The sequence below is a fragment of the Plutella xylostella genome, chromosome 16 (assembly GCF_932276165.1).
Source record: "Plutella xylostella chromosome 16, ilPluXylo3.1, whole genome shotgun sequence".
NCBI classification, from domain to species: Eukaryota; Metazoa; Arthropoda; class Insecta; order Lepidoptera; family Plutellidae; genus Plutella; species Plutella xylostella.
The window spans coordinates 4,308,332-4,331,032 of NC_063996.1; the positions used below are offsets into that span (position 1 = coordinate 4,308,332).

At 37.5% G+C, this 22,701-nt stretch overlaps 3 protein-coding genes across 3 annotated transcripts; 1 reads left to right on the plus strand and 2 right to left on the minus strand.

Annotated features, from left to right (window-relative positions):
- The first annotated feature begins 307 nt into the window (after positions 1-307).
- Positions 308-14,870, plus strand: LOC105382926 (fatty acid-binding protein, muscle). Its single transcript, XM_038118717.2, has 5 exons — positions 308-434; positions 1,045-1,210; positions 6,059-6,228; positions 6,970-7,080; positions 14,428-14,870. The coding sequence occupies exons 2-5, from the start codon at positions 1,129-1,131 to the stop codon at positions 14,485-14,487; spliced, it is 423 nt and encodes a 140-aa protein (XP_037974645.2). The 5' UTR covers positions 308-434; positions 1,045-1,128; the 3' UTR covers positions 14,488-14,870.
- Positions 14,871-18,284: 3,414 nt separating this feature from the next.
- LOC105382919 (fatty acid-binding protein, liver) lies at positions 18,285-19,707 on the minus strand. Its single transcript, XM_038118718.2, has 3 exons — positions 19,547-19,707; positions 19,052-19,335; positions 18,285-18,462 (listed from the first exon to the last, which is right to left on the minus strand). Exons 1-3 carry the CDS (start codon positions 19,614-19,616, stop codon positions 18,406-18,408), a joined length of 411 nt encoding a protein of 136 aa, XP_037974646.1. The 5' UTR covers positions 19,617-19,707; the 3' UTR covers positions 18,285-18,405.
- A 522-nt stretch (positions 19,708-20,229) lies between these two features.
- On the minus strand, positions 20,230-22,316 carry LOC125489678. The gene has a single exon (XM_048626276.1). The coding sequence runs from the start codon at positions 22,233-22,235 to the stop codon at positions 20,274-20,276; it is 1,962 nt and encodes a 653-aa protein (XP_048482233.1). The 5' UTR covers positions 22,236-22,316; the 3' UTR covers positions 20,230-20,273.
- Positions 22,317-22,701: the final 385 nt, after the last annotated feature.

A 22,701-nucleotide genomic window follows, 5' to 3' on the forward strand; every position in this document is an offset into this window, starting at 1 on the left:
TAGATGTGCTCACAAACAAAAAATTAGAGCTTGAAAAATAAGAGTGACATTTTGTATTAGCTGAAAAGCCCATGGTGTGAAGTGTCATAATATAACTCATAAATATAATATCAAAGGTATTTTCACTTATATAGTTATGTCTTGATAAGTACATGAATTTGGATTTAAATCAAGTAAAAAATCTCAAAATACATATATACATAGAAAGGATTTATAAGGTAAACTAGTACCTAATTACTTAATTACTTACCTAATTACCTACTTACCTGTAACCTACATAAATATTATATATTATATTTAAATTCAAGGATCCAGTTCTAGGTCCGGACTCCAATCAAATTTCATCAGCACGCGTTCCCAAAAAAAGGGGTCTTGAGCTCTTGAGTTTCTCGGGAACGCTTGACAGCCAAACGGACAACGTTTTACCTATTAAGGTACGCAAATCAAAACTCTCGGAAACAGCAGATTTCAGTAATTCTCAGGCAAAATCACATACACTAACCAATAGCATAATTATGGTAGAGCCAGAGCTCCGGTGTAGACGCCGGCTTTTCTAATCGAAGCAAAGTGTAAATTGAATAACGATTAATGCCAGAGGGTCAAGTTAAGTCAAGTATCTGCTTGGTAGACGGTAGTTCTAGGTATAATACTTAAGGACGACCATGTAATAACTACTTATGTTCTTCCACGCTTCGGCAAACGCGAAGCATTCACGCAGTACCACAGAATAATAACTACAGTACCCACACCAGCGAAGCTACAAACTATACAACTGGTTCTCTTTCATCTCAGTGTAGTACGAGCGGGTTCATAACAGTGACCTGACGTGAGTGTTGCGTGACCCACTGGTGCACTGCGAGCCACGTCTAGTATACCCCACCACTAAAACATAACAAGAACCTCGCATCAAAAAAAGGGGGTAGAGTCGGTTGTGTGACGCTTCCGCCAGTGTACCGTCGTATACGCAAGCGATTTCTATCAGCTGCAACAAAACGATAAATAAAATATTCTTAGCATCTTATTAAATGTTTGTTTGTCAATTAGAGAGCCAGTGCTACACCAGCTTACAACGTGATTAGCCGCGAGTTATAGCTAAAATAAACAATCTATTTAAATACTTAAGTAACAATGGCGGAATTAGAACCGTTCTTGGGAAAGAAGTACAAGTTGAAGACGTCGGATAATTTTGAAGATTATTTAAAATTTATTGGTAAGTGTTTTTTTACTATACAAAAGGTTGTTCCTCAGAATAAGCGTAATACTAAAAACCTGCTTTCGATCTCGTCCAAGAGGGTCCAAGTGGGTAAATACGTAAAAAAACCAAAACAGAACAGAAATTCGCTAGTCAAAAATCTGTGTACCTAACTACCTACCCCATAGTAAATATCACACATACATACGTCACATAGTCACATTATATTTAGGAGGTTTCTTTGAAAAAGTAGTAAAACAAAACGTTAATTTTAAAAACCGGCCAAGTGCGAGTCGGGCTCGCGCACAAAGGGTTCCGTAGCAGCAAATATAATATTACAGTTAAATCAACCTATCTCAAAAACTATAAGAGATACTTTGATCAAACCAAAAATCGTTGAAAGAGTTAATTAGCATGCATCACCTCTATTTTTTTTAGAATTTTATACCCCGTAGTTATAAAAATAGAGGGGGGGGGACATACTTTTTACGACTTTGAGAGCTGATATCTCAAAAACCGTTCACTTTAAAAAAAATGTTTTTTAGAAAACTTTATATCATTTTAAAAGACCTTTCCATTGATACCCCACACGGGTATGTACATCGAAAAAAAAAATTTCATCCCTCAGTTACATGTATGGGCGGCCCCACCCCCAATTCTTTTTTTTACTATTTAGTGTCATATTTTTGTAGCGGTTCATACAACACATATTCCCATCAAATTTCATCACTGTAGTACTTATAGTTTCCGAGTAAATCGGCTGTGACAGACGGACAGACGGACAGACGGACAGACGGACATGACGAAACTATAAGGGTTCCGTTTTTGCCATTTTGGCTACGGAACCCTAAAAAGTGACAAACTAGAAGATTTTCAGAATGACCTCCTGAGACACCCTGTACCTGGATACTATACTTACCTGTACTTTTTGAAACACTCTGTATACATTGATTAGGTACGTGTTGCCTTGAAACTACATACTTAAAGGATTGTCTCTACTACCCTCTACATGTCTTCTTCGTAAGCATTAGATTTTTCGACCATGGCATAATATAGGTTGGTCGGTGTGCAAAAGTTTAAAATGTCGACCGGCCACCAATTTGGCAAAATGAAAGTGGTCTGGTCGGTTACTTTTAATGTGACTCAGATCATCCGCTTCACACCAATATGCAGATTATTTTTTTTAAGAAAATGAAAGTTTTAGTTATGTCGCAATTTTTTGAAAATATATTGGGTTTTTAATGGTCGCTTGACCAATTTTTGCATTATTAAAATTTACTTTTTATTTAACTAATTATTTGTGATTTGATTGTAAAATGGATGTCCCAATAATTTGTTTTGTTTCTATCAGGACTTTTATTTCCTGTTATACTGCCCACTAAGGCACCTACATTAATTATAAGTATTACATGTCGGTATATTACGCATGCCATGGATTGATTTTCCCGATCGTGATAATGACCTACCCTAGAGCGTAGAGCCCTAGATTTAATTACATAATTATTTAAACAGGAGTGTAAAAATGTGTGCCTCCTTAAAGTTTTGAAATAGAGTTGCGTGCGTTAGTGTGTAACTATACAGTTAAGTAACTAATAATAGCTATCCATTGTGCATGTTATCGGTGTCAAAAGGTTACAGTTGAATAACCATCGGGAACACCCAATCTATGACTATTCATGGAGAAACACAATACTTACGAATTTAAAACAGGTATCTATCTCACTTTTACTAAGTAAACTAAATATATACGAATTTACAAATCCAAGTAAAGGGCGTAAGTCACGCAAGTGTCTCTAGGCAGATTAGTTCACAGACAAATAAACACAAACGAAAACCTGTTTTTAATGTATCTACGTAATACATATAAATTATTAATTTAATGAATATTTACCGTAGCCCAGCAAAAATATTTACCGTTTTCTTAATTAGATACTTAACTACAACTACCTAACTACTTCAAGTTTTCTGATCTGATTAGACCGTACGTACATCGTAATGGATTTCATACATTTGAGCTAAGTAAAAGTTGAATGTGGAATAAGATATTTTTAAATATTCCATAGGAAAAGGGGTAGTAACTGGCCACTTAAGCACCTTGGCCACTTTACGTGTGTGCTCCATCTAAATGCATGATCTGATTTAGGTGATTTATATATCTAATGATTCACTAGATCCTGTTGATTGTTTTTTTGATCAATTTAATAATCAATAAGAACTATTTATTTAAATATCTTTATTTAAATGAAAACTATCACTTTTGTGTAGTAACTGGCCATAAATTTTAGTAACTGGCCCTCTTATTTTGCAGTAACTGGCCACCTAAATGATTAACTAAAATGACAAGTTTTAAGCTAATAACTACTGCAAACATTATAAAAAACCTATTACAATTAATGTGTTATGACGTATATAATGTGTTAACACTTAATAATGAGAAATATCTAATATTTCTTAACAAGTAAACAGTTCATCATCATCATCACGTCCCCACCTGCTGGGGCACGGGTTTCCTTCCAATGAAGGAAGGATTTTCTAACAAAATTTAATATAAAAACAAAAATACTTCTACAATTTAATACTCCTTCAATGTAATTAATGTAACAACGTCACAATTCTCATATTATTATGACAAAAAATAAGTTTCTTATCTATAAATCATCACAAATCTTTATTAACAATCATATTGAATTATTTCAAGTTTATATTAGGTCAAATCCTTAAATCTTAGCTTCTTCTTGAACTAATTTTAAGATTGTATAAAATACAACTTGCTACATACAACGCACGGACACTGAGAGAGGACGAGAAGATGGTGTAACATGAGGTAGAGCTGGGCAAAAAATAAGGACATCCTAGGGCTATCAGAGAGCGGTGGTAGCTCAGTCGGGTAAGCGCCCGCTTCTCAGGCCAGAGATGCGGGTTCGAATCCCGGTGCTGACATGTGCCAATTAGTTCTTTTAACTTAAGTACAATGTATACCATCACTCTTACGGTGAAGGAAAACATCGTGAGGAAACCTGCATGTCTAGGTTTTGCACATCTAGATATGTGAACCCACCAAGCCACAGTGGAATGCCAGCATGGTGGGAAATGATCCAAGCTTAGAAAGACAGTTTAGACCTTGGGGTTATGCACAAAGGTTCCATTCGAGAGAGCCAGGTGCAGGCACTGACACCCCCACACAGAATATAATAGAATAGGGCTATCGGAAATCCTTAGAGGGACACGATGACCCTGAAGTCTGGCCACATGCTCTACCATCGGGAGGGTAACCAACTGTCCCAAGATGGCGTAGGATTTCTTGTCAACAAGATCCTTGTCAACATGTTAGTGGAGATCAGTAGTGTGTCGAATCGGGTAGCGTACCTTGTACTAAACCGAGAGGGATTCCTTGAAGGTCGTACAGGTATATGCACCAACCTCGACACACTCTGACACAGAAGTCGAAGCAGTATAGTTACGAAAATATCTCTAGGGCTATCAAGTGTACTGCTAAGACCCAATACACCATTGTGATGGGGGACTTCAACGCCAAAGTGGGAGTACAAGAATGCAAAGAATTGAGGGTCCCATGGCTTTAGTAGCAGAAATCGGAGAGGGCAAATTCTTGTTGACTTCTTCGAATGAGACAGACCAGAATGGGCTGTACTTGATGAATTCATTCTATGAGAAACATCCCCGGAGGAAGTGAACATGGTCAAGCCCCGATAGTGTAGGACGAAAAATGAAATCGACTTCATTATGACTGACAAGCACAAATCCAGAGATGCCTCAGTGATTTACACAATATGATTTTAAACTGGGAGTTTGGCATTTTAAACTGGGAGTGATCACCGACTTCTTGGAGGCACTCTGAATAACAACTTCAAGCTAAAGAGAAGACTGATGAAGCAGGCCCTTCGTCCCACGCTGCACCAAATTGAAGTTGGTATGGCAACACCAGCTTCCAAAGAGAACAACACAGCCGATTCGAATCGCTGCTAACCACTACGGATATTGACGAGGATACAGTCCAAATAGTAAAGGCTGTTTGTGGGCTGGGCCACCATTATCTTGAAGAGATTTAAGCATATAACCTGAAACATAAAATAGTTCTCAGTAACTGGCCATGTAGTAACTGGCCACTAGAATACCTATGCCAGTTACTACTAAATATTGAACGATTTTTACAAAATTTTTACCACAGAAAATGCTATTTAAAACCAAGGTAGGTAATAAGCTGTATTTTAAGTTAATTTACTTGCAAGTAGCAAATTGGGGTAACTGGCATAGGGGGGCCAGTTACTAAAAATACTATAAAACTGGAACCAGTAACTGGCCAAGTCGAAAAATGCAATAAAAAATCAAATTAAAGATTAAATCAGTACAAATTATAATTGCTTACCTCAAAATCTATCGTTGTCACTATTTAAAGTCACTCACAGAAGCTGGGGACAAAAAATATCGCCTCTCGAAATAATGTATTCGCTTAACGTTTTCTTAGCGCACAACCATTTTAACAGACGCACTGTCGCCGACTGTCAGAAAATTGCGGGTATTTTGAAGACCAATCCTTCAAACGGAATGAGTGTGAACTAAAATGAACGACAACTTACTAGTGGTTAGTGTCAAGCTGTAACAGATGGCGTGCTGTCATCGTATTTCTTATTTTAGGCGAATAAAAAGCCGTGTGGCCAGTTATTGGGGGTGGCCAATTTCACCAGTGTTTACCCTACTTAAGTAGTTAATCATAAATAGCAAATCCCTAAATACCTACAAATATAACCACAAAAAACCGGCGAAATCATAAAGGGACTGATAGTAAAACATAAATACAAGCCCTAATGACCTAAAAATTCATCACCAAATCCCGTATCCTGATTACAGAAGTGGGTCTAATATCGCGTAAGACCGCGATGGCCGTGTCTCCCGTGGCCGTGTTGACGAAGAACCCCGACGGCTCGTACACGCTCACCATGACCACACCCATCAGGACCTTGAAGATGGACTTCCGACTGGACGAAGAGTTTGTGGAGACCAGAGCTGATGGACTGAAGGTAAGAGAGCATGGGTGTGTCGTGTGTGGCTTAGTGGCTACGATTGTTACTTTTGACCCGTGGACCAACGGCTTAGACAGGTAGTGGCTGGAGATGGAAGGCCAAGAGCAAACTGTTGTGGAACAAAGTAGATGTTTATTGGCTTATGATGATGGTGATGAATGGTATTATCTGTCGCTGTACCTACTCAGTTACTCACTGTAGACGCTACAATGACACTTCGACCTTCGTATAATTTCTTTTAACAACTTACCTACGCACGGTGCAAAGTGTAAAGTCCTCAATTTGGTAACATTATTAACGATCTAAATCCATCCAATTGAACCCTAAACTTATATTGTGAAAATTCTTGCAAGATTTGATAAACAAAGCTACCGAAGAAAAAGCGGAAAAAACACGTGTAGAATTGGTATCTACCTAATATTTTGTAAAGGCCACTGGATAATCTGGATATCCGACATTTTGGTTCTAAAAAAACAATCATCAAAATATCATAGCACCTGCTTGACATAAGATGCGTAAGGGTATGCAAAGTCTAAACATCGTTTTTTTAATGTTTAATCGAAAACAATAATATTTTAGAGTATAAGTAACTTTAGAATCGAATAAGAACTCTAATATTTTGCGCAAAATAATATTTAAAAAAAAGTAAAAGTAATTAACAACTTACAAATAAAACAACACAAAAAGGCGGCCCTATTGCTTAAAGCAATCTCAAAAGTTTAATGTTTCTCTTTTCAGGCGAAATCAGTAATGACGGCAGACGGCAACAAATTAATTCAGACGTCAACTGAAGACAACGGGCGAAGGTCGGTGCACGTGCGCGAGTTCACACAGGAACTGCTGGTGGTGGTGAGTAATTGACTACCACGTGGTCGCGTAGTAATTACAACTACCCTTGTGCATGCCGACTGAATTATTCACTTCTTGTAAGTCTTGTAATTATACTCTTCATGAAGTTATGGCGGTTACTGGGCGGTTTCACGATCTATAATTCTGTAATAGTTACCTACCTAAGAGGTTACCCTCCTGGATAACTATGTCTAGTTACACGAACGAACTTTAAACTAAAGTTGACAAAATCTATTCCTTTGACAGTATACGGATAGAAGGTGACAGATACCTATAGAAAGTCAACTTATTTTACGGTGCCTTCGTGCAACTGGGCGTCAGTCAGAATTTATACAACTACTGATGTGCCGTTCCCGGAAACTTACCCCAAGTCAGGAATGTCAGGACATGCCTAGGAACGTTCCCGGATCATAGACTCGAATATAATTTGGTTCGAATTCCAGCTATCACAGTGCTCTGTTTGCCTAGTGGGGATACGGCCTAAGAGCTCCGCGTCGAGTATTTTGCGCATTTTTTAACACTTACTACAAGCCCTACACTTATACTGTTGTAAGGAAATATCTTACTTATCTACTTTAATGAGTGCTGATTGTTTACACGTCATACTCCACCATTAACTCATGCCCACCTAAGTAGCTAGGTTACATAAATTAAGCTATAATATCTAGGTAAGAAGTCACGTCCTACTGTGTCTCTAACTTATTCTCACCTAACTAGGTAAGTAGTATACTTAAGATAAATACCTATACATGACTTACATGTAGCCACTATATCTATGCCGAGTTGCAATAAGGAACGTTAAGATAATGCCGACATTATCTTTGCCACTGAATAATATTATGGCTAGTTATGCTTAAGGGTCGGCAATAGGGAATCGAGGGTTGGCATTGTCATAGAATTATATAGTAAATGATGCTCTACAGCCTTGGAAAAAATCACACAGGTAGCCGAAGAGTCTAGCTAGGTGCTGAATCATTCGAATTTAAGTAAATGATTATGGATAACTGTAAATATTAATTTCAGAAAACCAGTAAATCACACTCCCGTATTGTAACAACTGTGTCGTAATTATCAAGAATTTTCATATGATTCTTATCAAATTATAAAGATAAATGCTTGGACTAGGCGATAAATACCTTGTTTTTAAATAAACACACACCTATTTTGTGTAAATTAATAACAAACTTGGGCAATTTTTTTCCCTCAAATCTTCATACAAATATCTATGGCGGCTTTCTGTGTTATAAAATCATAAACACAAGCGACGTTTGACTCAGTCGGCCGCTGGCCTCCAAAGAAGGGTCACGTCGGTTTAGGCAGCACTGACAGCTCGCGATCTTTTCGTGTACAGATACAAAATCACTGCACATTGGTTGTCATTGTCACTTTTTCAACTTTTATGACACCCAACATAATTTGATTTGAAATTGAGGAAGCATAATTCTTCCACTATATTCAATACATTAAATTAAATTAGATAGTGGGCAATGTTCTCGCGTGACATTACAGTCTCGTAAAGGTCCGATGAGGAGCAGAAATATAGTGAATGGATCTAAGTGATGACAATACGTAGGAACATTAGGTTAGGATTCATCAAAAACACAGTCTCATGGTACTGGTTGAGGAATGGTCTCGTGAGGATCTGATGAGGGCAGTAACAAGGTGGTGACTGAATTTTATTTCAAAGATGTAAATAGCTAAAAGAATCGAGTTTGGGCTATTAAGTATGTTTTTCAGAGAGACAGAAAGATATTTTAGGTTTCCTCTGGATTAGTTAGGTTTACTGGGTTTACTAAATTCATTCGTAACGTAAAATTGATAATGACGGAATTTCTTCTATAGACAGTAGTTACTAAAAAAACCAACGATAGATGGCGTAATTTGCAGAAGTACCTATCTAGTCACCCTGTCACGGGGTGACTTCGGTTGGTAACTCAGAAAAAATACTATATGTTATTGCATCAATAATAAAAAAATCAAGAAAATATTCAAAGTTTCCATCCTCGCACACAAATCACAAACTCATGCCCTGTTCTAGGAGCAGGGTCTACCCTAGTGCATTTTCATGACCACTTTTCGGTTCTACCTTTTTTGGCCCAAGATTTATTTGCCTAATCTCGTATTGCATAGTAACGTTTGGTCAAAGTCTCGTTTCGCCGAAAATCGTATGGCATAAATCTCGATTAGTAAAAAGTTATTTCGCATTATCTTGTTTAGCCTAATAATGGTATGGCCAAATCTTGAATAGCCTAATAATAGGTTTATACAAAGTAATAATATTTGTTTGGCTTTAACTTTGACGGAGCGTCTCTCTATAGCGCAAACTGGTGCCTTGTATTGTTTCCGCTGTTTGAAAAACGCTCCGCTTTGGTTTTGATGAACATGTGCATTGTGCACCTAACACGCTCCTCCTCGCTTTGCTCGTCGTCGCACCTATCTTTAGGTTTCGATCTCATGGGGTTTTTAATAATTATTGTATGTGTATTATAAATGTATGTTGTATTGCTCGTTAACTTTCGATTTTTTAATCATTCAATATCGTGATTTTCGGGATGTATGAGAAAAAATACCACAATTTGTACATTTAAAGATAAAAAGATAAAAGATAAAATACACTTTATTGCACACAAAACGAAATAGTATCACAAACATAGAAAAGAAAAATGGTACAATTGGCGGCCTTATTACTAAAAGTAATCTCTTCCAGACAACCACATTGAAAGGAAATATAAAGAATAAAGAAAGGGGTAACGTGTGACAAGACAAGAGAAAAAACAACATAATTACTATGAACAATGTGTAAATACCTACATACAATAATACTTAAATATATTATGAACATATATAAATACTTTAAACCTACATAGCTATTAATAATTATATACCTAGACCTTATATGTAATAATACAATACATACATAAATAAATATCTATATATATATATATATATATATATATATATATATATATATATATATATATATATATATTATGCTGGTTTATTCTAATCTGGATAAGCTAAATTTAAGTAATGCTGTCTGAGCTTGTTTTTGAAGGATGGTAGAGAGGGTGCGAGTCTGATTTCCATGGGCAGATCGTTCCATAATTTAACAGCCTGAAAAGTGAAGGAACCCTCATAAAACACCGTGGTGCAAGAGGGAACATGAAGGCGAAAGTTATGAGATGAACGTAGTGAGCGGCTGTGTGTGGAGCATCTCAACTCAAAACGCTCCTTAAGGTATGTTGGGGAACAAGGATTGAACAGTACCGAATAAAGTAGTGAAAGTATGTGAGTATTCCGTCGAAGACGAATTGGGAGCCACTTGAGTTTTTGTCGGAATACAGATACATGGTCATATTTTCTTAAGCCAAATATGAATCGTATGCAATAATTTTGAAGACGCTCAAGCTTGTTAAGTTGCTCCTCAGTGAGATCAAGATAGCTGGCATCGGCGTAGTCAAGAACGGGAAGAAGGAGTGATTGAGCTAAAGCAATTTTGGTGGAGGTAGGAAGGAAATTGCGTAGTCTTCGAAGTGATCCCCCGGAAGCAAACATCCTCCGGCTAACCGCCTCCAGCTGAGGACTCCATGTCAGAAACTTGTCAAAAATAACGCCAAGATTCCTGACCGTATCACTATAGGGTACATGAACCCCGTCAAAATAAATTGGCGGCACCATCCGAAGAAAATTATTGTTCATCAACCTAGAACTTCCAATAAGAATAACTTGAGTTTTCTTCGGATTGACCATAAGGCCATGGTGTTTACTCCAGTCTACTATTTTAGTTAGGTCAGTGTTCATAGTATCAATTGCTTGAGCTAGATTAGAAGGAGAAGCGTGTGCATAAATCTGGAGATCGTCTGCATAAAGATGGTAGGAAGAAATCAGCTTATCAGAAATGGAGTTAATAAAAATAGCGAAGAGCAGAGGAGATAGCACACCACCTTGTGGGACACCGGCTGTGATATCACACCATTGGGAGTATGAATCCTCAATGCGTATACGCTGCCGTCGCCCCTGCAGATAACTGCGAAACCAGTCAATTACCATTGGAGATATGTTAAGTGATCGAAGTATTCCTAGCAAGATTTCGAAGTTAACAGTATTGAAGGCATTACTAAAGTCTAACAAGGAGAGGATTGTGATTTTACCATTGTCCATGCCCTGGCGAATGTCATCAGAGATCTTAACGAGCGCTGTGACAGTGCTATGGCCAGGGCGAAAACCGGATTGGTAAGGATTCATAAGGTTATTGCGGGTAAGGAAATTGGATAGTTGGAAATGTACAAGGCGTTCTAGCGTGTTTTGAAACTATACAAGGCCAGAACGCAGAGGTTGGGACTGCTCGCGTATATATTCAAATTAAAATGGTGCCATGATTTACTTGAAAGTATACAAGGCCATTACGCACTAATCGCGTATATTTTCAAGTAAGTTGGGCCAAAATTATGGCTTGAAAATATACTGCAGCAGTTACCACTGCGTACTAATCGTGTATATTTTCAAGCGCCTAGCGGCAATGCGAGCACTTGAAACTATACGTGATTAGTTACCAGGTATCCCTTTTGAATTGTTGCTCTCTCTTTCTTTCATGCGAAAAAGTAATAGGTCTATTACTTTCTAAACATTGCATCATCATTCCGCACTTGGCATTAATTTCGTAACGTGTTTTTTGTTTACACCGTAAGTTAAAAAGTAAATTGATATTAAACTGTAGAACTGTTGTTAATAGTAAAAATTATCTCATAAGAGGGTGTAGAACAATTCATAAAAGACAATTACGGTTAATTCAAACCTTGATGAAAAATATGTCTATGACTACTAGCAAAAAGTCAACACCAAATGACCCTAATTTTTTTAAACCATAAATTTAAAATTTGATCAAAATTTACTATTTTAGTTGGTTATAATAATATTTTGATGCGCTGTTAAATGCACTTTAATATGGCCGACGGCGTCATTAAGCTAGTCTTATCCGTTCAGGAGTGTAGTAGGTATTACTCTTAATTCATTTAAATAATAATATATTAGTAGGTATGCTTACTTGCAAGTATGATTGCTATAAATATTAATTTATCAATCAAATTAGAGCTTGTTCATCTTCATTTATTGTCATTTTATAGGTATGACAGGCAGAACAAGTCAATTGTAGTCATTTACATTTACCGAAATAGTTAAGTAAATTATTAGAATCAGCATGTAGGTATAAATTATATGCGACAAGTACGCCAATCAAGCAATATGCGTAATAGCAATGTATATTTTCAAGTACGATTCAGTAAATCCCAACTTGAAAGTATACGCGATTAGTACGCACAAATCGTGTATATTTTCAAGTAAAATATTTATTTTTTTCACTTGAAACTATACAGTGCTAGTACACTATGGGTGCGTTCTGGCCTTGTATAGTTTCAAAACACGCGGCGTTCTAGGACTTTTGAAAGGAAAGGAAGAATAGATATGGGGCGATAATCGGAAAATGAGGTTGGGTTGGATTTACTACATACTTAATATATTATTTATTAAGATAACATTAGGAGAAACAAGATTATACATAGGTATAGACGAACATACATTTGAGCAAACGAAACTTAGGTGTTTAAAGATTGTGCCTAAAGAGTTTTAGACGAAACGAGCCTTATGCCACATAATTCTTGGCAAAGTGATGGTTCGGCCAAAAAAGTTTAGACCATACGAGTTATGCGAAATGAGTTTTGGTCAATAAAGATTATGCGAGATGAGGGGAACCGCCACTTTTCACTTGTGTCCCACCGGTTTCTGTGCTCAGCGGAATAGCACCATTAACCATTATTATTCTGAGATATCATCACTTCTTATTCTGAGTTACCCAACATAAAAACACGCCATCTATTGAAATCATTTTTTAATAGGTTTTTTCTATGGTGTGGGCCCCAAATTTAAGGGTAAAAGCAAAATAATTATATTTTAACCTTTTTTATACCTATTATATTAAAAGACCAATTCAACGATACCCTACCTACACCATCAAAATAACCGGAAAAAATATCAGCCCCAATTTACTTGTATGGGAGAGGGACTACCCCAATATTTTTTTGGGGTACTCCCCATATCTATGTGAAATATCAGCTTGATATCTTTACCCGTTTCTGAGAAAAGGAGCGGTGACAGATAGTCAGTCAGACAGACGGACAACAAAGAGATCTTATAAAAAAAAAAAAAACACGCACTCACGCCTTGTACTAATATACTCCCTTGCGGGGTAGGCAGAGGTGCATTGCTGCACCCACTTTTCGCCAGAGTGTATGTTAGTCCCAATGTAATAGGGGGCGGGCCTATTGCCATTTTACGGGCACATCCAAGACCCGAGAACAAATATCTGTGATTAAACAAATATCTGCCCCAGCCGGGAATCGAACCCGGGACCATCGGCTCAGTAGTCAGGGTCACTAACCACTACGCCATTCGGTCGTCTTATAGAGATCTTATAACGGTTGCTTTTTTTCCTTTTGAGGTACGAAACCCTAAAAATAAGAAAAAATATTATTCTGCTACCAAAAAATATACTTACAAACATACAAACATACAATCGAAAAATATTACCCTCCTCCTTCGGCAGTCGGGTAAAAACCAGTGAGACAGGGGGTCATTCTGAACTTTTGTTCTACGAGTTTTAAAAATGAACAAAAAAAAAACCTTTTTCATAGAAACTTTGATGACATGTGACTTTTTACCATGGAAAACGAATATTTTTTTTCGCGAATTTGCAAAACTCGTAGAACAAAAGTTGTTCAGAATGACCCCTTGAGTTGAGTCATCCCCTTTCGGCTTAGTATACCCTTAGTATCTACACTTTAATACCTGTAGTTACCTTTCTACAAGTAAGTAAATACTACATTTGTTTAGAAAGCTAATCGGGTTCCGAGTATGGAGAAAAGTGGCACCCCTTTTAATTTCTACTCTTTCCTGGTGCTTACCAGTGTAATTAAAAATTATACTTACCCTCAAATCACTACTTGAAAATAATTGTCAATAAAGTTGGCGAGTAAAAGTTTATGACCCACTGTGCAAACTTACATGTGTGCGTGTCACTGCGTGTGCTGTGTGAAGAGCATTGAAAACCCAAATTTGGCGGGGCACGTCACCCTGTACGGGCCCTTAAATCTATTTCTGTCTGATTTCTGTCCGTACAAGTAGTAAAAGCAAGGCAGCCAATAGATTTAATGTCCACATTAGCGTAAAGTTCCTTTGTGCAACCCAGTAGACGTAACAAGAGAGAAGAGCTTTGAAAATGAAGATCTCTTATAAAACAAAAATGCAATTATGTCGTGATTCTTATTTATGAATATTATTTTCTGTAACTTTCAGACAACAACGGCTGAAGGATGGAACGGGAAGTGCGTAAGAACATATGAGTTAGTGAAGTGAAATACCTACATCGGTTCACACATTACCAACATGGTAAAGTTGTACATTACTTCAATAACAAATAAGGTACTTAACGATTAGGTTTAGGTACGTGTAGTACGTAGTTGCTGTAAAATTCAAGTGTATAGATAAGGCTTCTTAAATAAGTACTTACATCTTACATTATACCTACATACCTCTGTAATATGTTTAAGTATTCTTTACGTAATTATTCTTTAATTAAGTATAAATTGCATGTTGTGATTGTGATAAATAAATACAGGTGACTGATTATAAAATCCATTTAATCTATTTAAAGAATTATTTGATTGCATTTGATCCTTCCAAATTGAATTTCACAATTTTCTAGGCGTCTGAAATAAAGCAAGGAAAAGTAAGCGTTATGGCTTGTCTTATTTTTTTCACTCTAAATTTAAATTAGGCCCTCCACATGTTTCTCAATAATAAATAATAATAAATATGTGGGGACATCTCACACACGGCCATCCGACCCCAAGCTAGGCAGAACCTGTGTTATGGGTGTCGGACAGCTGATATATCTACACAAATACATAGATATATACATCCAAGACCCGAGTACAAATATGTGTGTTTAAACAAATATCTGCCCCAGCCCGGAATCGAACCCGGGACCTTCGGCTCAGTAGTCAGGGTCACTAACCACTACGCCATTCGGTCGTCGACCGGAGTCAATGGAGGTATTATGTGGTGAGTTCCATACGTGAGTCGGTAGGCACCGAGCTACTTGATTTCGGGTATGAACGTCAGATTCCAAGTACGTCAGATTCCATCGACGTCATTTTCCAACTAGGTCATTTTCCAACAAGATCAGATTTTCAGTTGGTACAGGCAGTTCCATAATTAATGTTAAAGACATAAAAATAAACCACTATTTATATTAAAAAAAAATGAGATAATATTTTAAAATGATAATAATTAGACGTAAGTATAATAATTAATAAGCTATCTACTTTTTAACAATATAGTTATAACAAAAAAACATTATTCTTCTCCGAACATAAGGCGATCACTGAGGATCGATAGAGAGAACGTAACTGATCACTGAGGTTAAGCAACAACTGGCACTTCTTAAAGATTTCAAGTGGTTCTTTTCTGGACGCTTCCGTGCTTCGGACGGCACGTTAAGCCGTGGGTCCCAACTCCCGGCTGCTGCTTCGGCAGCAATCGTTAAGCCTAGTCAGAGGCCTTCGGGCGGCTGGAAAACATTTGACAGTCGGGTTGCCCACTTACCCGACAACTCTCTCAGCACAAGCTTGCTTGTGTTGGGGTCCACCAACCCGCACTTGGCCAGCGTGGTGGACTAGGCCTAAGGGTGCTTTTCCACCAGAGATGTGCTATGCAGCTATGCTGCGAAAATGTGATATCGACGCTACGAAAATATGTGACCGTTTCCACCGAAGTTGAAGTCGCGCTACGAAGATGCGCCGCCGCAAAGTAGCTGATACAAAATAACTTTTTGCTTCCACGATGGCATGTCTACTTTCAGTGAAAAACGCGGGCATACTGTAGGTCTGCTCTGCACATACATAGCTACACCACTCGCGATGGTCCATAGCACATATCCATAGCACGCATCCATAGCACACATCCATAGCACGCATTATTCCATACAAAAAACATATCTTAGTTGAATCCGTTTCCACCAGTGCTAAGCTATGTGCACCAATAATATGATTGGTGGATATCAAACGCATCCATAGCATCGTAGCATAGCACATCTGTGGTGGAAAAGCACCCTAAAGGGGGGACGTGATGGGTCGTGATAAACATAAGGCCCTGTCGGAAGTGAACTGAGAGAGTGGGAAGTAAATACACAGATCGCAAGAATAGAATAGAATAAGAATAGAATTTAGATTACAGAAGCATCTCTTCAATGCTGGAACTGTTCCGTCCCGAAACTGTTCCGTCCTATAAATACGATTCTTCTGTAGAGCTTTCACTTGACGATAAATCGAATTCGCTAGAACTATCCGCGGTATATTCTGCCTTGTATTTTCTTCGGTAACTTAATTTTGCTGCTCGTTTTAGAAAATCGTACATGGTTATATGTCCGTTTAGGCAATCTTCTGTGGGGGTCAAAGTACCTCCTCTCGCGAGTGGAACCTTTTTGCATAGGGGCCGTCCATTAATCACGTGAGGTCGTTTTTCTCATTTTTTCTCCCCTCCCCCCTGGTGATATTTGGTGAGGTTTGGGACCAACCCCCACCTCCCCCCCTGGATCACGTGTATTTTTTTGGAAGTCTATGTAAAGGCAATTTTTAACTAGAAAAAAATAGGTCATACTACAAATCGTAAAATTTTTGCGCCGTCCAAAATATCGGTTCAGAAATACCTAATTTTTGACAAAAAAAATAATACACGTGATGTCTAACGAGAACCCCCCCTCCCCCCTCGTGATGTTTCGTGAGGTTTTCAGTACCCCCTCCCCCCCCCTTTGAGCCTCACGTGATTAATGGACGGCCCCATATACTCAAGGTCTAAACTGCCTTATTCCTAGGAATCCTAGGCTTGGACCACTTCCCATCACGCTGGTCCACTCCGAGTTGGGGGGTTCACATAGATATACTGGTTACATCACGATGTTTTTCTTCACCGTAAGAGTGATGTTTTACATTGTACTTAAATTCTAAAGAACTCATTGGGACATGTCAGCTCCGGGATTAACCGTATAGACCACCGATACACCGTGAGAAGCGAGCGCTTACCCGACTACCATCGCTCCAGGAGTTTAAATAATATGCTGTGTATCATAAACGGAAAACACATAGTACATAATAATGTGATGAACTGTACCAAAAATTTAAAATCTGACCTAGTTGGAAAATTACCTAGTTGGAAAATGACGTCGATGGAATCTGACGTACTTGGAATCTGACGTTCATACCCGAAATCAAGAATTATAAATTATAATACTTACAATAAGTAGTTACTTAATAATTAATTACACCTACATGTATAATTTCCTTGAAATACCTAGGTAACCTGCAGTGTTTATATTTTATTCATAAGAGACACGTGTCCAGCCGTTGCTGTACAATCTTATAGTAGGATTTATCATAGCCGGTTATTACAGTAATATTTTAGTCTATCTAGATACTTATCTATCGCATAACAATAGAAACAGACAAGCCATGGTGGCGTAATTGAAAAGAGCTCGACCATTTTGCACTTTGTATTAACAGTATTAACAGCGTAGCTCGACTCTCTATCGAGACGAGAGGCAGAATGTTCAAATCCTGTCATAATGTATACTTACCCATGATATTTTACTTATTTTAGCCCCGGACGGGAATCGAACCCGAAACCCTGGGCATAGCAGTCAGCAGCAGGTAGGTACTAACCACTGCGCCATCCGGATTTTCCGGATCCGGTCAACTAGTTAAATGTAGCTGGTACCCATATAGCTAAATAAGGTGCTCGAAGTAGTAAGTACCTACCTAGTCTCTATAAAGAGTACTTACCTATTAGATTGGGTGTATTATGATTTTATATCTTGCCCTTTTCCCATGTAAACAATGTGGGTACTTACTGTATGCATATCTTTTTTCACCGGGAAAGACCACAATTTCAATGTATCAGATACAAACAAAAACCACCCTTATAGGAATGTAATAAGGGTCCTGTCAGATGTCTTTCCTCGTGAAAAAAGGTATAGGTAGGTACGTAAAATATTTTTCTTAACGATTGCATTATGCTACTTATGGGTAGGTGATAATTATAGTTAGGTAGGTAAGAACAGTAAATGATTGCGTTAAAAATAAATATCAACAAACCGATTATGTCGTTACTAGAAATAATTTAATAAATAAGATAATAATCTTAATATAAATCACAATGGAAATTTTACACTAAACAGTTTGGTTTATCAGTTTATCCCTAATCCTAAGTAAATATAAATTAAACAACGTGGTAGTGGACGATGCCCTTCAGATCCAGACCATCCAAGTAGATTTCCTGAAAGAAAGAAGAACGAGCATAAGTTAAAATAACTTTGTTCCACTTTTATGTTTAGTTCCGATGTGGTTTGTGGCGATTGCACTTAATGCACATAGGTACATTCATCCGATATACTAGCTGTTCTGGTCGGGAATAGAGTTCGAGAGCGCAGTCAGGGTCAGAGTTGCTAACCACCGTGCCATCGGCTAATTCATCCCGTTATTTGTATGTAAGTAAGTACTTACATTGAAATTACATCGCTATAAAATATGTAAGTATATTATGGTAGTTAGGTATGTAGGTAGGTAACTGGTAAGTACCTGTGCTTTAACGATTTAGAAACAGAAGAATGTTGTGAGATATCATTCAACTCCCTCATGAAAAAGGGTTTGATTATCCAGTGCAGCGAGCATAGGATTCGATACTATTTTCGAATCTACACGAAGGGTCACTTTTACCAAACGCTAGGCTAGGCAGGGAATCAAAAACTACACTCACGAGCAATGAAAAAGCTCACGTGACATAATGTGGAACTTCAATGGCAGGTGCAACTTTTTCATTGCACCTGAGTGTACCTACTACTACCTACCAATGCATCAGAACTTACCATCCTCAGCACATCCCCCTGGAAGTGCCTGTCGAAGTGCAGCAGCTTGCCGTCAGGAGTCTTCATGGTGGCCTTCAGCGTGTCCCCCTCCAGTGTGAAGGTGTTCTTAGTGACGGTGCCGTCGGGCGTGGTGAAGTCCGCTTCTTCGCCCAGGACGATCTTCTGGTCCACGAGGGTGTTACCGTTGTGGGTGACCACGTACTGGATGCTGCCGTCAGCGTTCTTGATGAACGTGGAGTGGGACTCCGTGTTGCGGAGGACGGCGCGGATCTTCTCGCTCACGTCTGGGATTGTACGGTTTTACGATTAGATGAGGGTAGTTGAGTGAATGTGCTATAAAGTGATGAATAATTTATGTTTCATCCTTTATGATTAGGTATTCAGTAGGTAGGTAAGTATTAGGTCAAAATATTAATTAGTTAGGTAAGTTTCGGTACGGTACCTACATAGGTATTATGTATAGATATATAGGAAGGTAGGTAGTTAGGTACTCACTCAAAGCGTCCATAAGCTCCAGAACATTTTCAATGTCGGTTTTCTGGTATTTCTTTCCGAAGAACGACATGTTGGCTGCTTTGTGGAGACACGAGGATCACACAAATAACTCTACAAATAAATGGTCTTTATCACTTTTCTTTCGATTTTATACTAACAGGTTCATTTATCAAAATCAGGACTTTTGATAAAGAAAATTAGTGAGCTCATCAACGTTAATCCCTTACAAGCGTTTTTTAACTTCTTTCTAAATATTAAATTGATAAGAATTGGACACGTAAGTAGCAATGTAATCTTTATCTACCTGTTACCACCTATCCACTAACATTGATTTATTGCTTGTACCTTGTTATCATTTAATCTGCTTTAAACTAGGTCTGGTTACACCTTTTTCGGGAATTTGAGTCAACAAATACCTACCCAAATAATGAGACCACCATACAGAGCATGATCCTATCATGCATGTGTATAATTTTATTGCAGAATGGTCAACTGAGGTAGGTACTCAAACTAAATAGTTATAGATCCTATGTAATTTTGGTCAGAATTTGATAGATTTAAAAAGATGATTTCTTCGGTTCTGACGAGTATAACTACCTAAGTAGATCTAGAGGTAGGTTTTCGATATCAAACACATGTTGTTCTTAAGATAGTAAGGATTGTGGATTATTAAAATAAGTAAATGATATGCCACCATTTAATTTTAATTCACATTCATAACAGCTAATCAAATTTTTTGTAAATGAAAATCACAAAATATACATTTAGGTTTTAAGGAGTACAGTTCACTTCTTGCTGTCGCATTACATCTCTTACAGAATAGGTAATCGTCACTTACAATCGGAGTGAAAGTTACTGAGCAAAACATGTTAGCATGACCCTCCTTACATACAAATCCTTCTAAGGGTTGTTCACAAGTTTCACAACTTAAAATTATATCACTAATGACTCTGTTCAGCTTACTTATATCAGCAATGTCTCCCAGGTTACATTTGTACTTGCAGCAGTAGTATTCTAGATACACTTTAGCAGACACTAGAGTTTCTTCATCCAATCTTTCTAATTTACAATTATTTTTATCATATTTTGTTAACAAAGATTCTACTGTTATTTGAGCTTGCATATACATGATTGTTTCTTTAATTTCTTCTATTGAAGTTACAGGAAATGTTACTTTAGGAGCGATCCAGTTCTCTTCTAAGTTAGTATACAGTTGTAGAAGTATTAAGTAAAATTTCAGCCTAAAAAGATGTGTTTTCGAAGGGGCACACATTTTGTCTAGATCTATATCTGGTAACATTCTTAATTTTACAGCATAGTATCTGATTAGCTCTATGTAATCCCAATAATGTTTTAAATTAATACAATTCTTATAAAGTGCTATTTGTGACAATTGATTAATATCAAGACATAAAAATGCAATAGTTACAGTTAGGTTTTCTTTCCGGGAGGCCACCCTTTTGTCAGACATAGCAAGAGCACACATCACTCCATTGTTGGACATATCAAATCCATCTAGATCATATACTGGGTAGTAATTACTATCATTGATTGTAAATGTAGATAGATCTACACTAATATTTTGTGCTGACAGGGAGATGTTCACTTTATAAATCTTGAAATTCACTGTGCTGAGAAGGAATGTGTGTCCCTTCTGTTGCAATGAAGTGATTCTATTGTCATTAATGTTTTTAAATGTCTCTGAAACAACTGTTTGGTCATCATCAAGCACTTGAACAACCAAATGTCTGTGTTTAGTGTACAATATTACTAATTTGTCACTCACAGTTGTATGAGTTATGTATTTTGCTACCATTCTGTCTTCATGGTTCCATAAAGTATTTGTTTTAATCAATTTTATAGTTCCATTGCTAAATTCACATAGAACAGTGTTCAGTTGTCCGAGTATGTTACAGTAAATTAATAAAAACTTCTGGTCTTTAAAATTGATCCACTTCATAGTAGTAACAGCACTTTTATCTATAGACACTGTAGTTATGTATTTGGCATTTAGCTCTGTTTCTTCCGTGCTAATGGACCAGAATAGTATATCCCCATTCTTCTGAGCAGTGACAAAGTAGCAAGATGAGTTGTCCGCAGCTGACCCCCAACAAATGGCACATGTCTGTAATTTCTGGACACCCTGTTTGATCTCCAGTAAGCTCTCATTCGTAGCACGACACGTTTCTGATGGTTTCAGGTCATAATGTTGGTCAATACAATTTGATAAACACAGTATGCTTTGCCATCCAAGTCTACGTTTGACAAAGAATTCCATATTGCCCATGTTTGTGAGAGTAGCAACAATAGAGGCATTGTGAAAGAGGAATTCAGGAGGTGACCACTCGAATGATATAAAAGAAGCCATTTCTGACATGAGTTCGTGACTGTGCGGCCAGAGAGTTGGATCAATCAGCATTTGTGTATAATTGATATTACTGATGGGGGAAGCAGTCATTCCCAGTGTAAACAACTTTGATGCTGGACTGGTTTTCGGGCATGTTATTTGGGACTCCACAACGTCTATTTTCTTCTCAATACATTTTACATCGTAGGAGAAATCCAAGAAGTTTAGGCCTTTATCCGTTATTACGGAGAGCGGTGTTTTTCCCCAGGTCAATCCACTCTCTATGTTTTTATTTAAAACAATAGAATACCGGGATATTTCCTGAACTGGTATTAGGTCCATTTCTATTAATTACAAGTATTTTAAACTATTTTAATACAACAAAACAAGAAGTTAACCTACAAATGTACAACAAACAAAGCTACTCTGTGAAAATTTATGCTTGACTGTCAAAAATTTGTTTTACTCTGTGTACGTGTGACAAATAAGGCTGACCGCACGTATTGAATTTTTGTTCGATTCATGAAGGCTGCACATTATTAACAAAAAAAGCAAGAACACTCTAAGAAAAAAATAGGGAACGCATTGCTAAATACCAAAATACAGTCCCCAAATCCTAATCCTAATCCTAATCCTAACTAATATTATAAATGCGAAAGTAACTGTGTCTGTCTGTCTGTCTGTCTGTCTGTTACTCTTTCACGCCAAAACTACTGAACAAATTTGAATGAAATTTGGTATACATACGGTCTAGACCCTGGGAAAGAACATAGGCTACTTTTTATCCCGGAATTCCCACGGGAAAAGT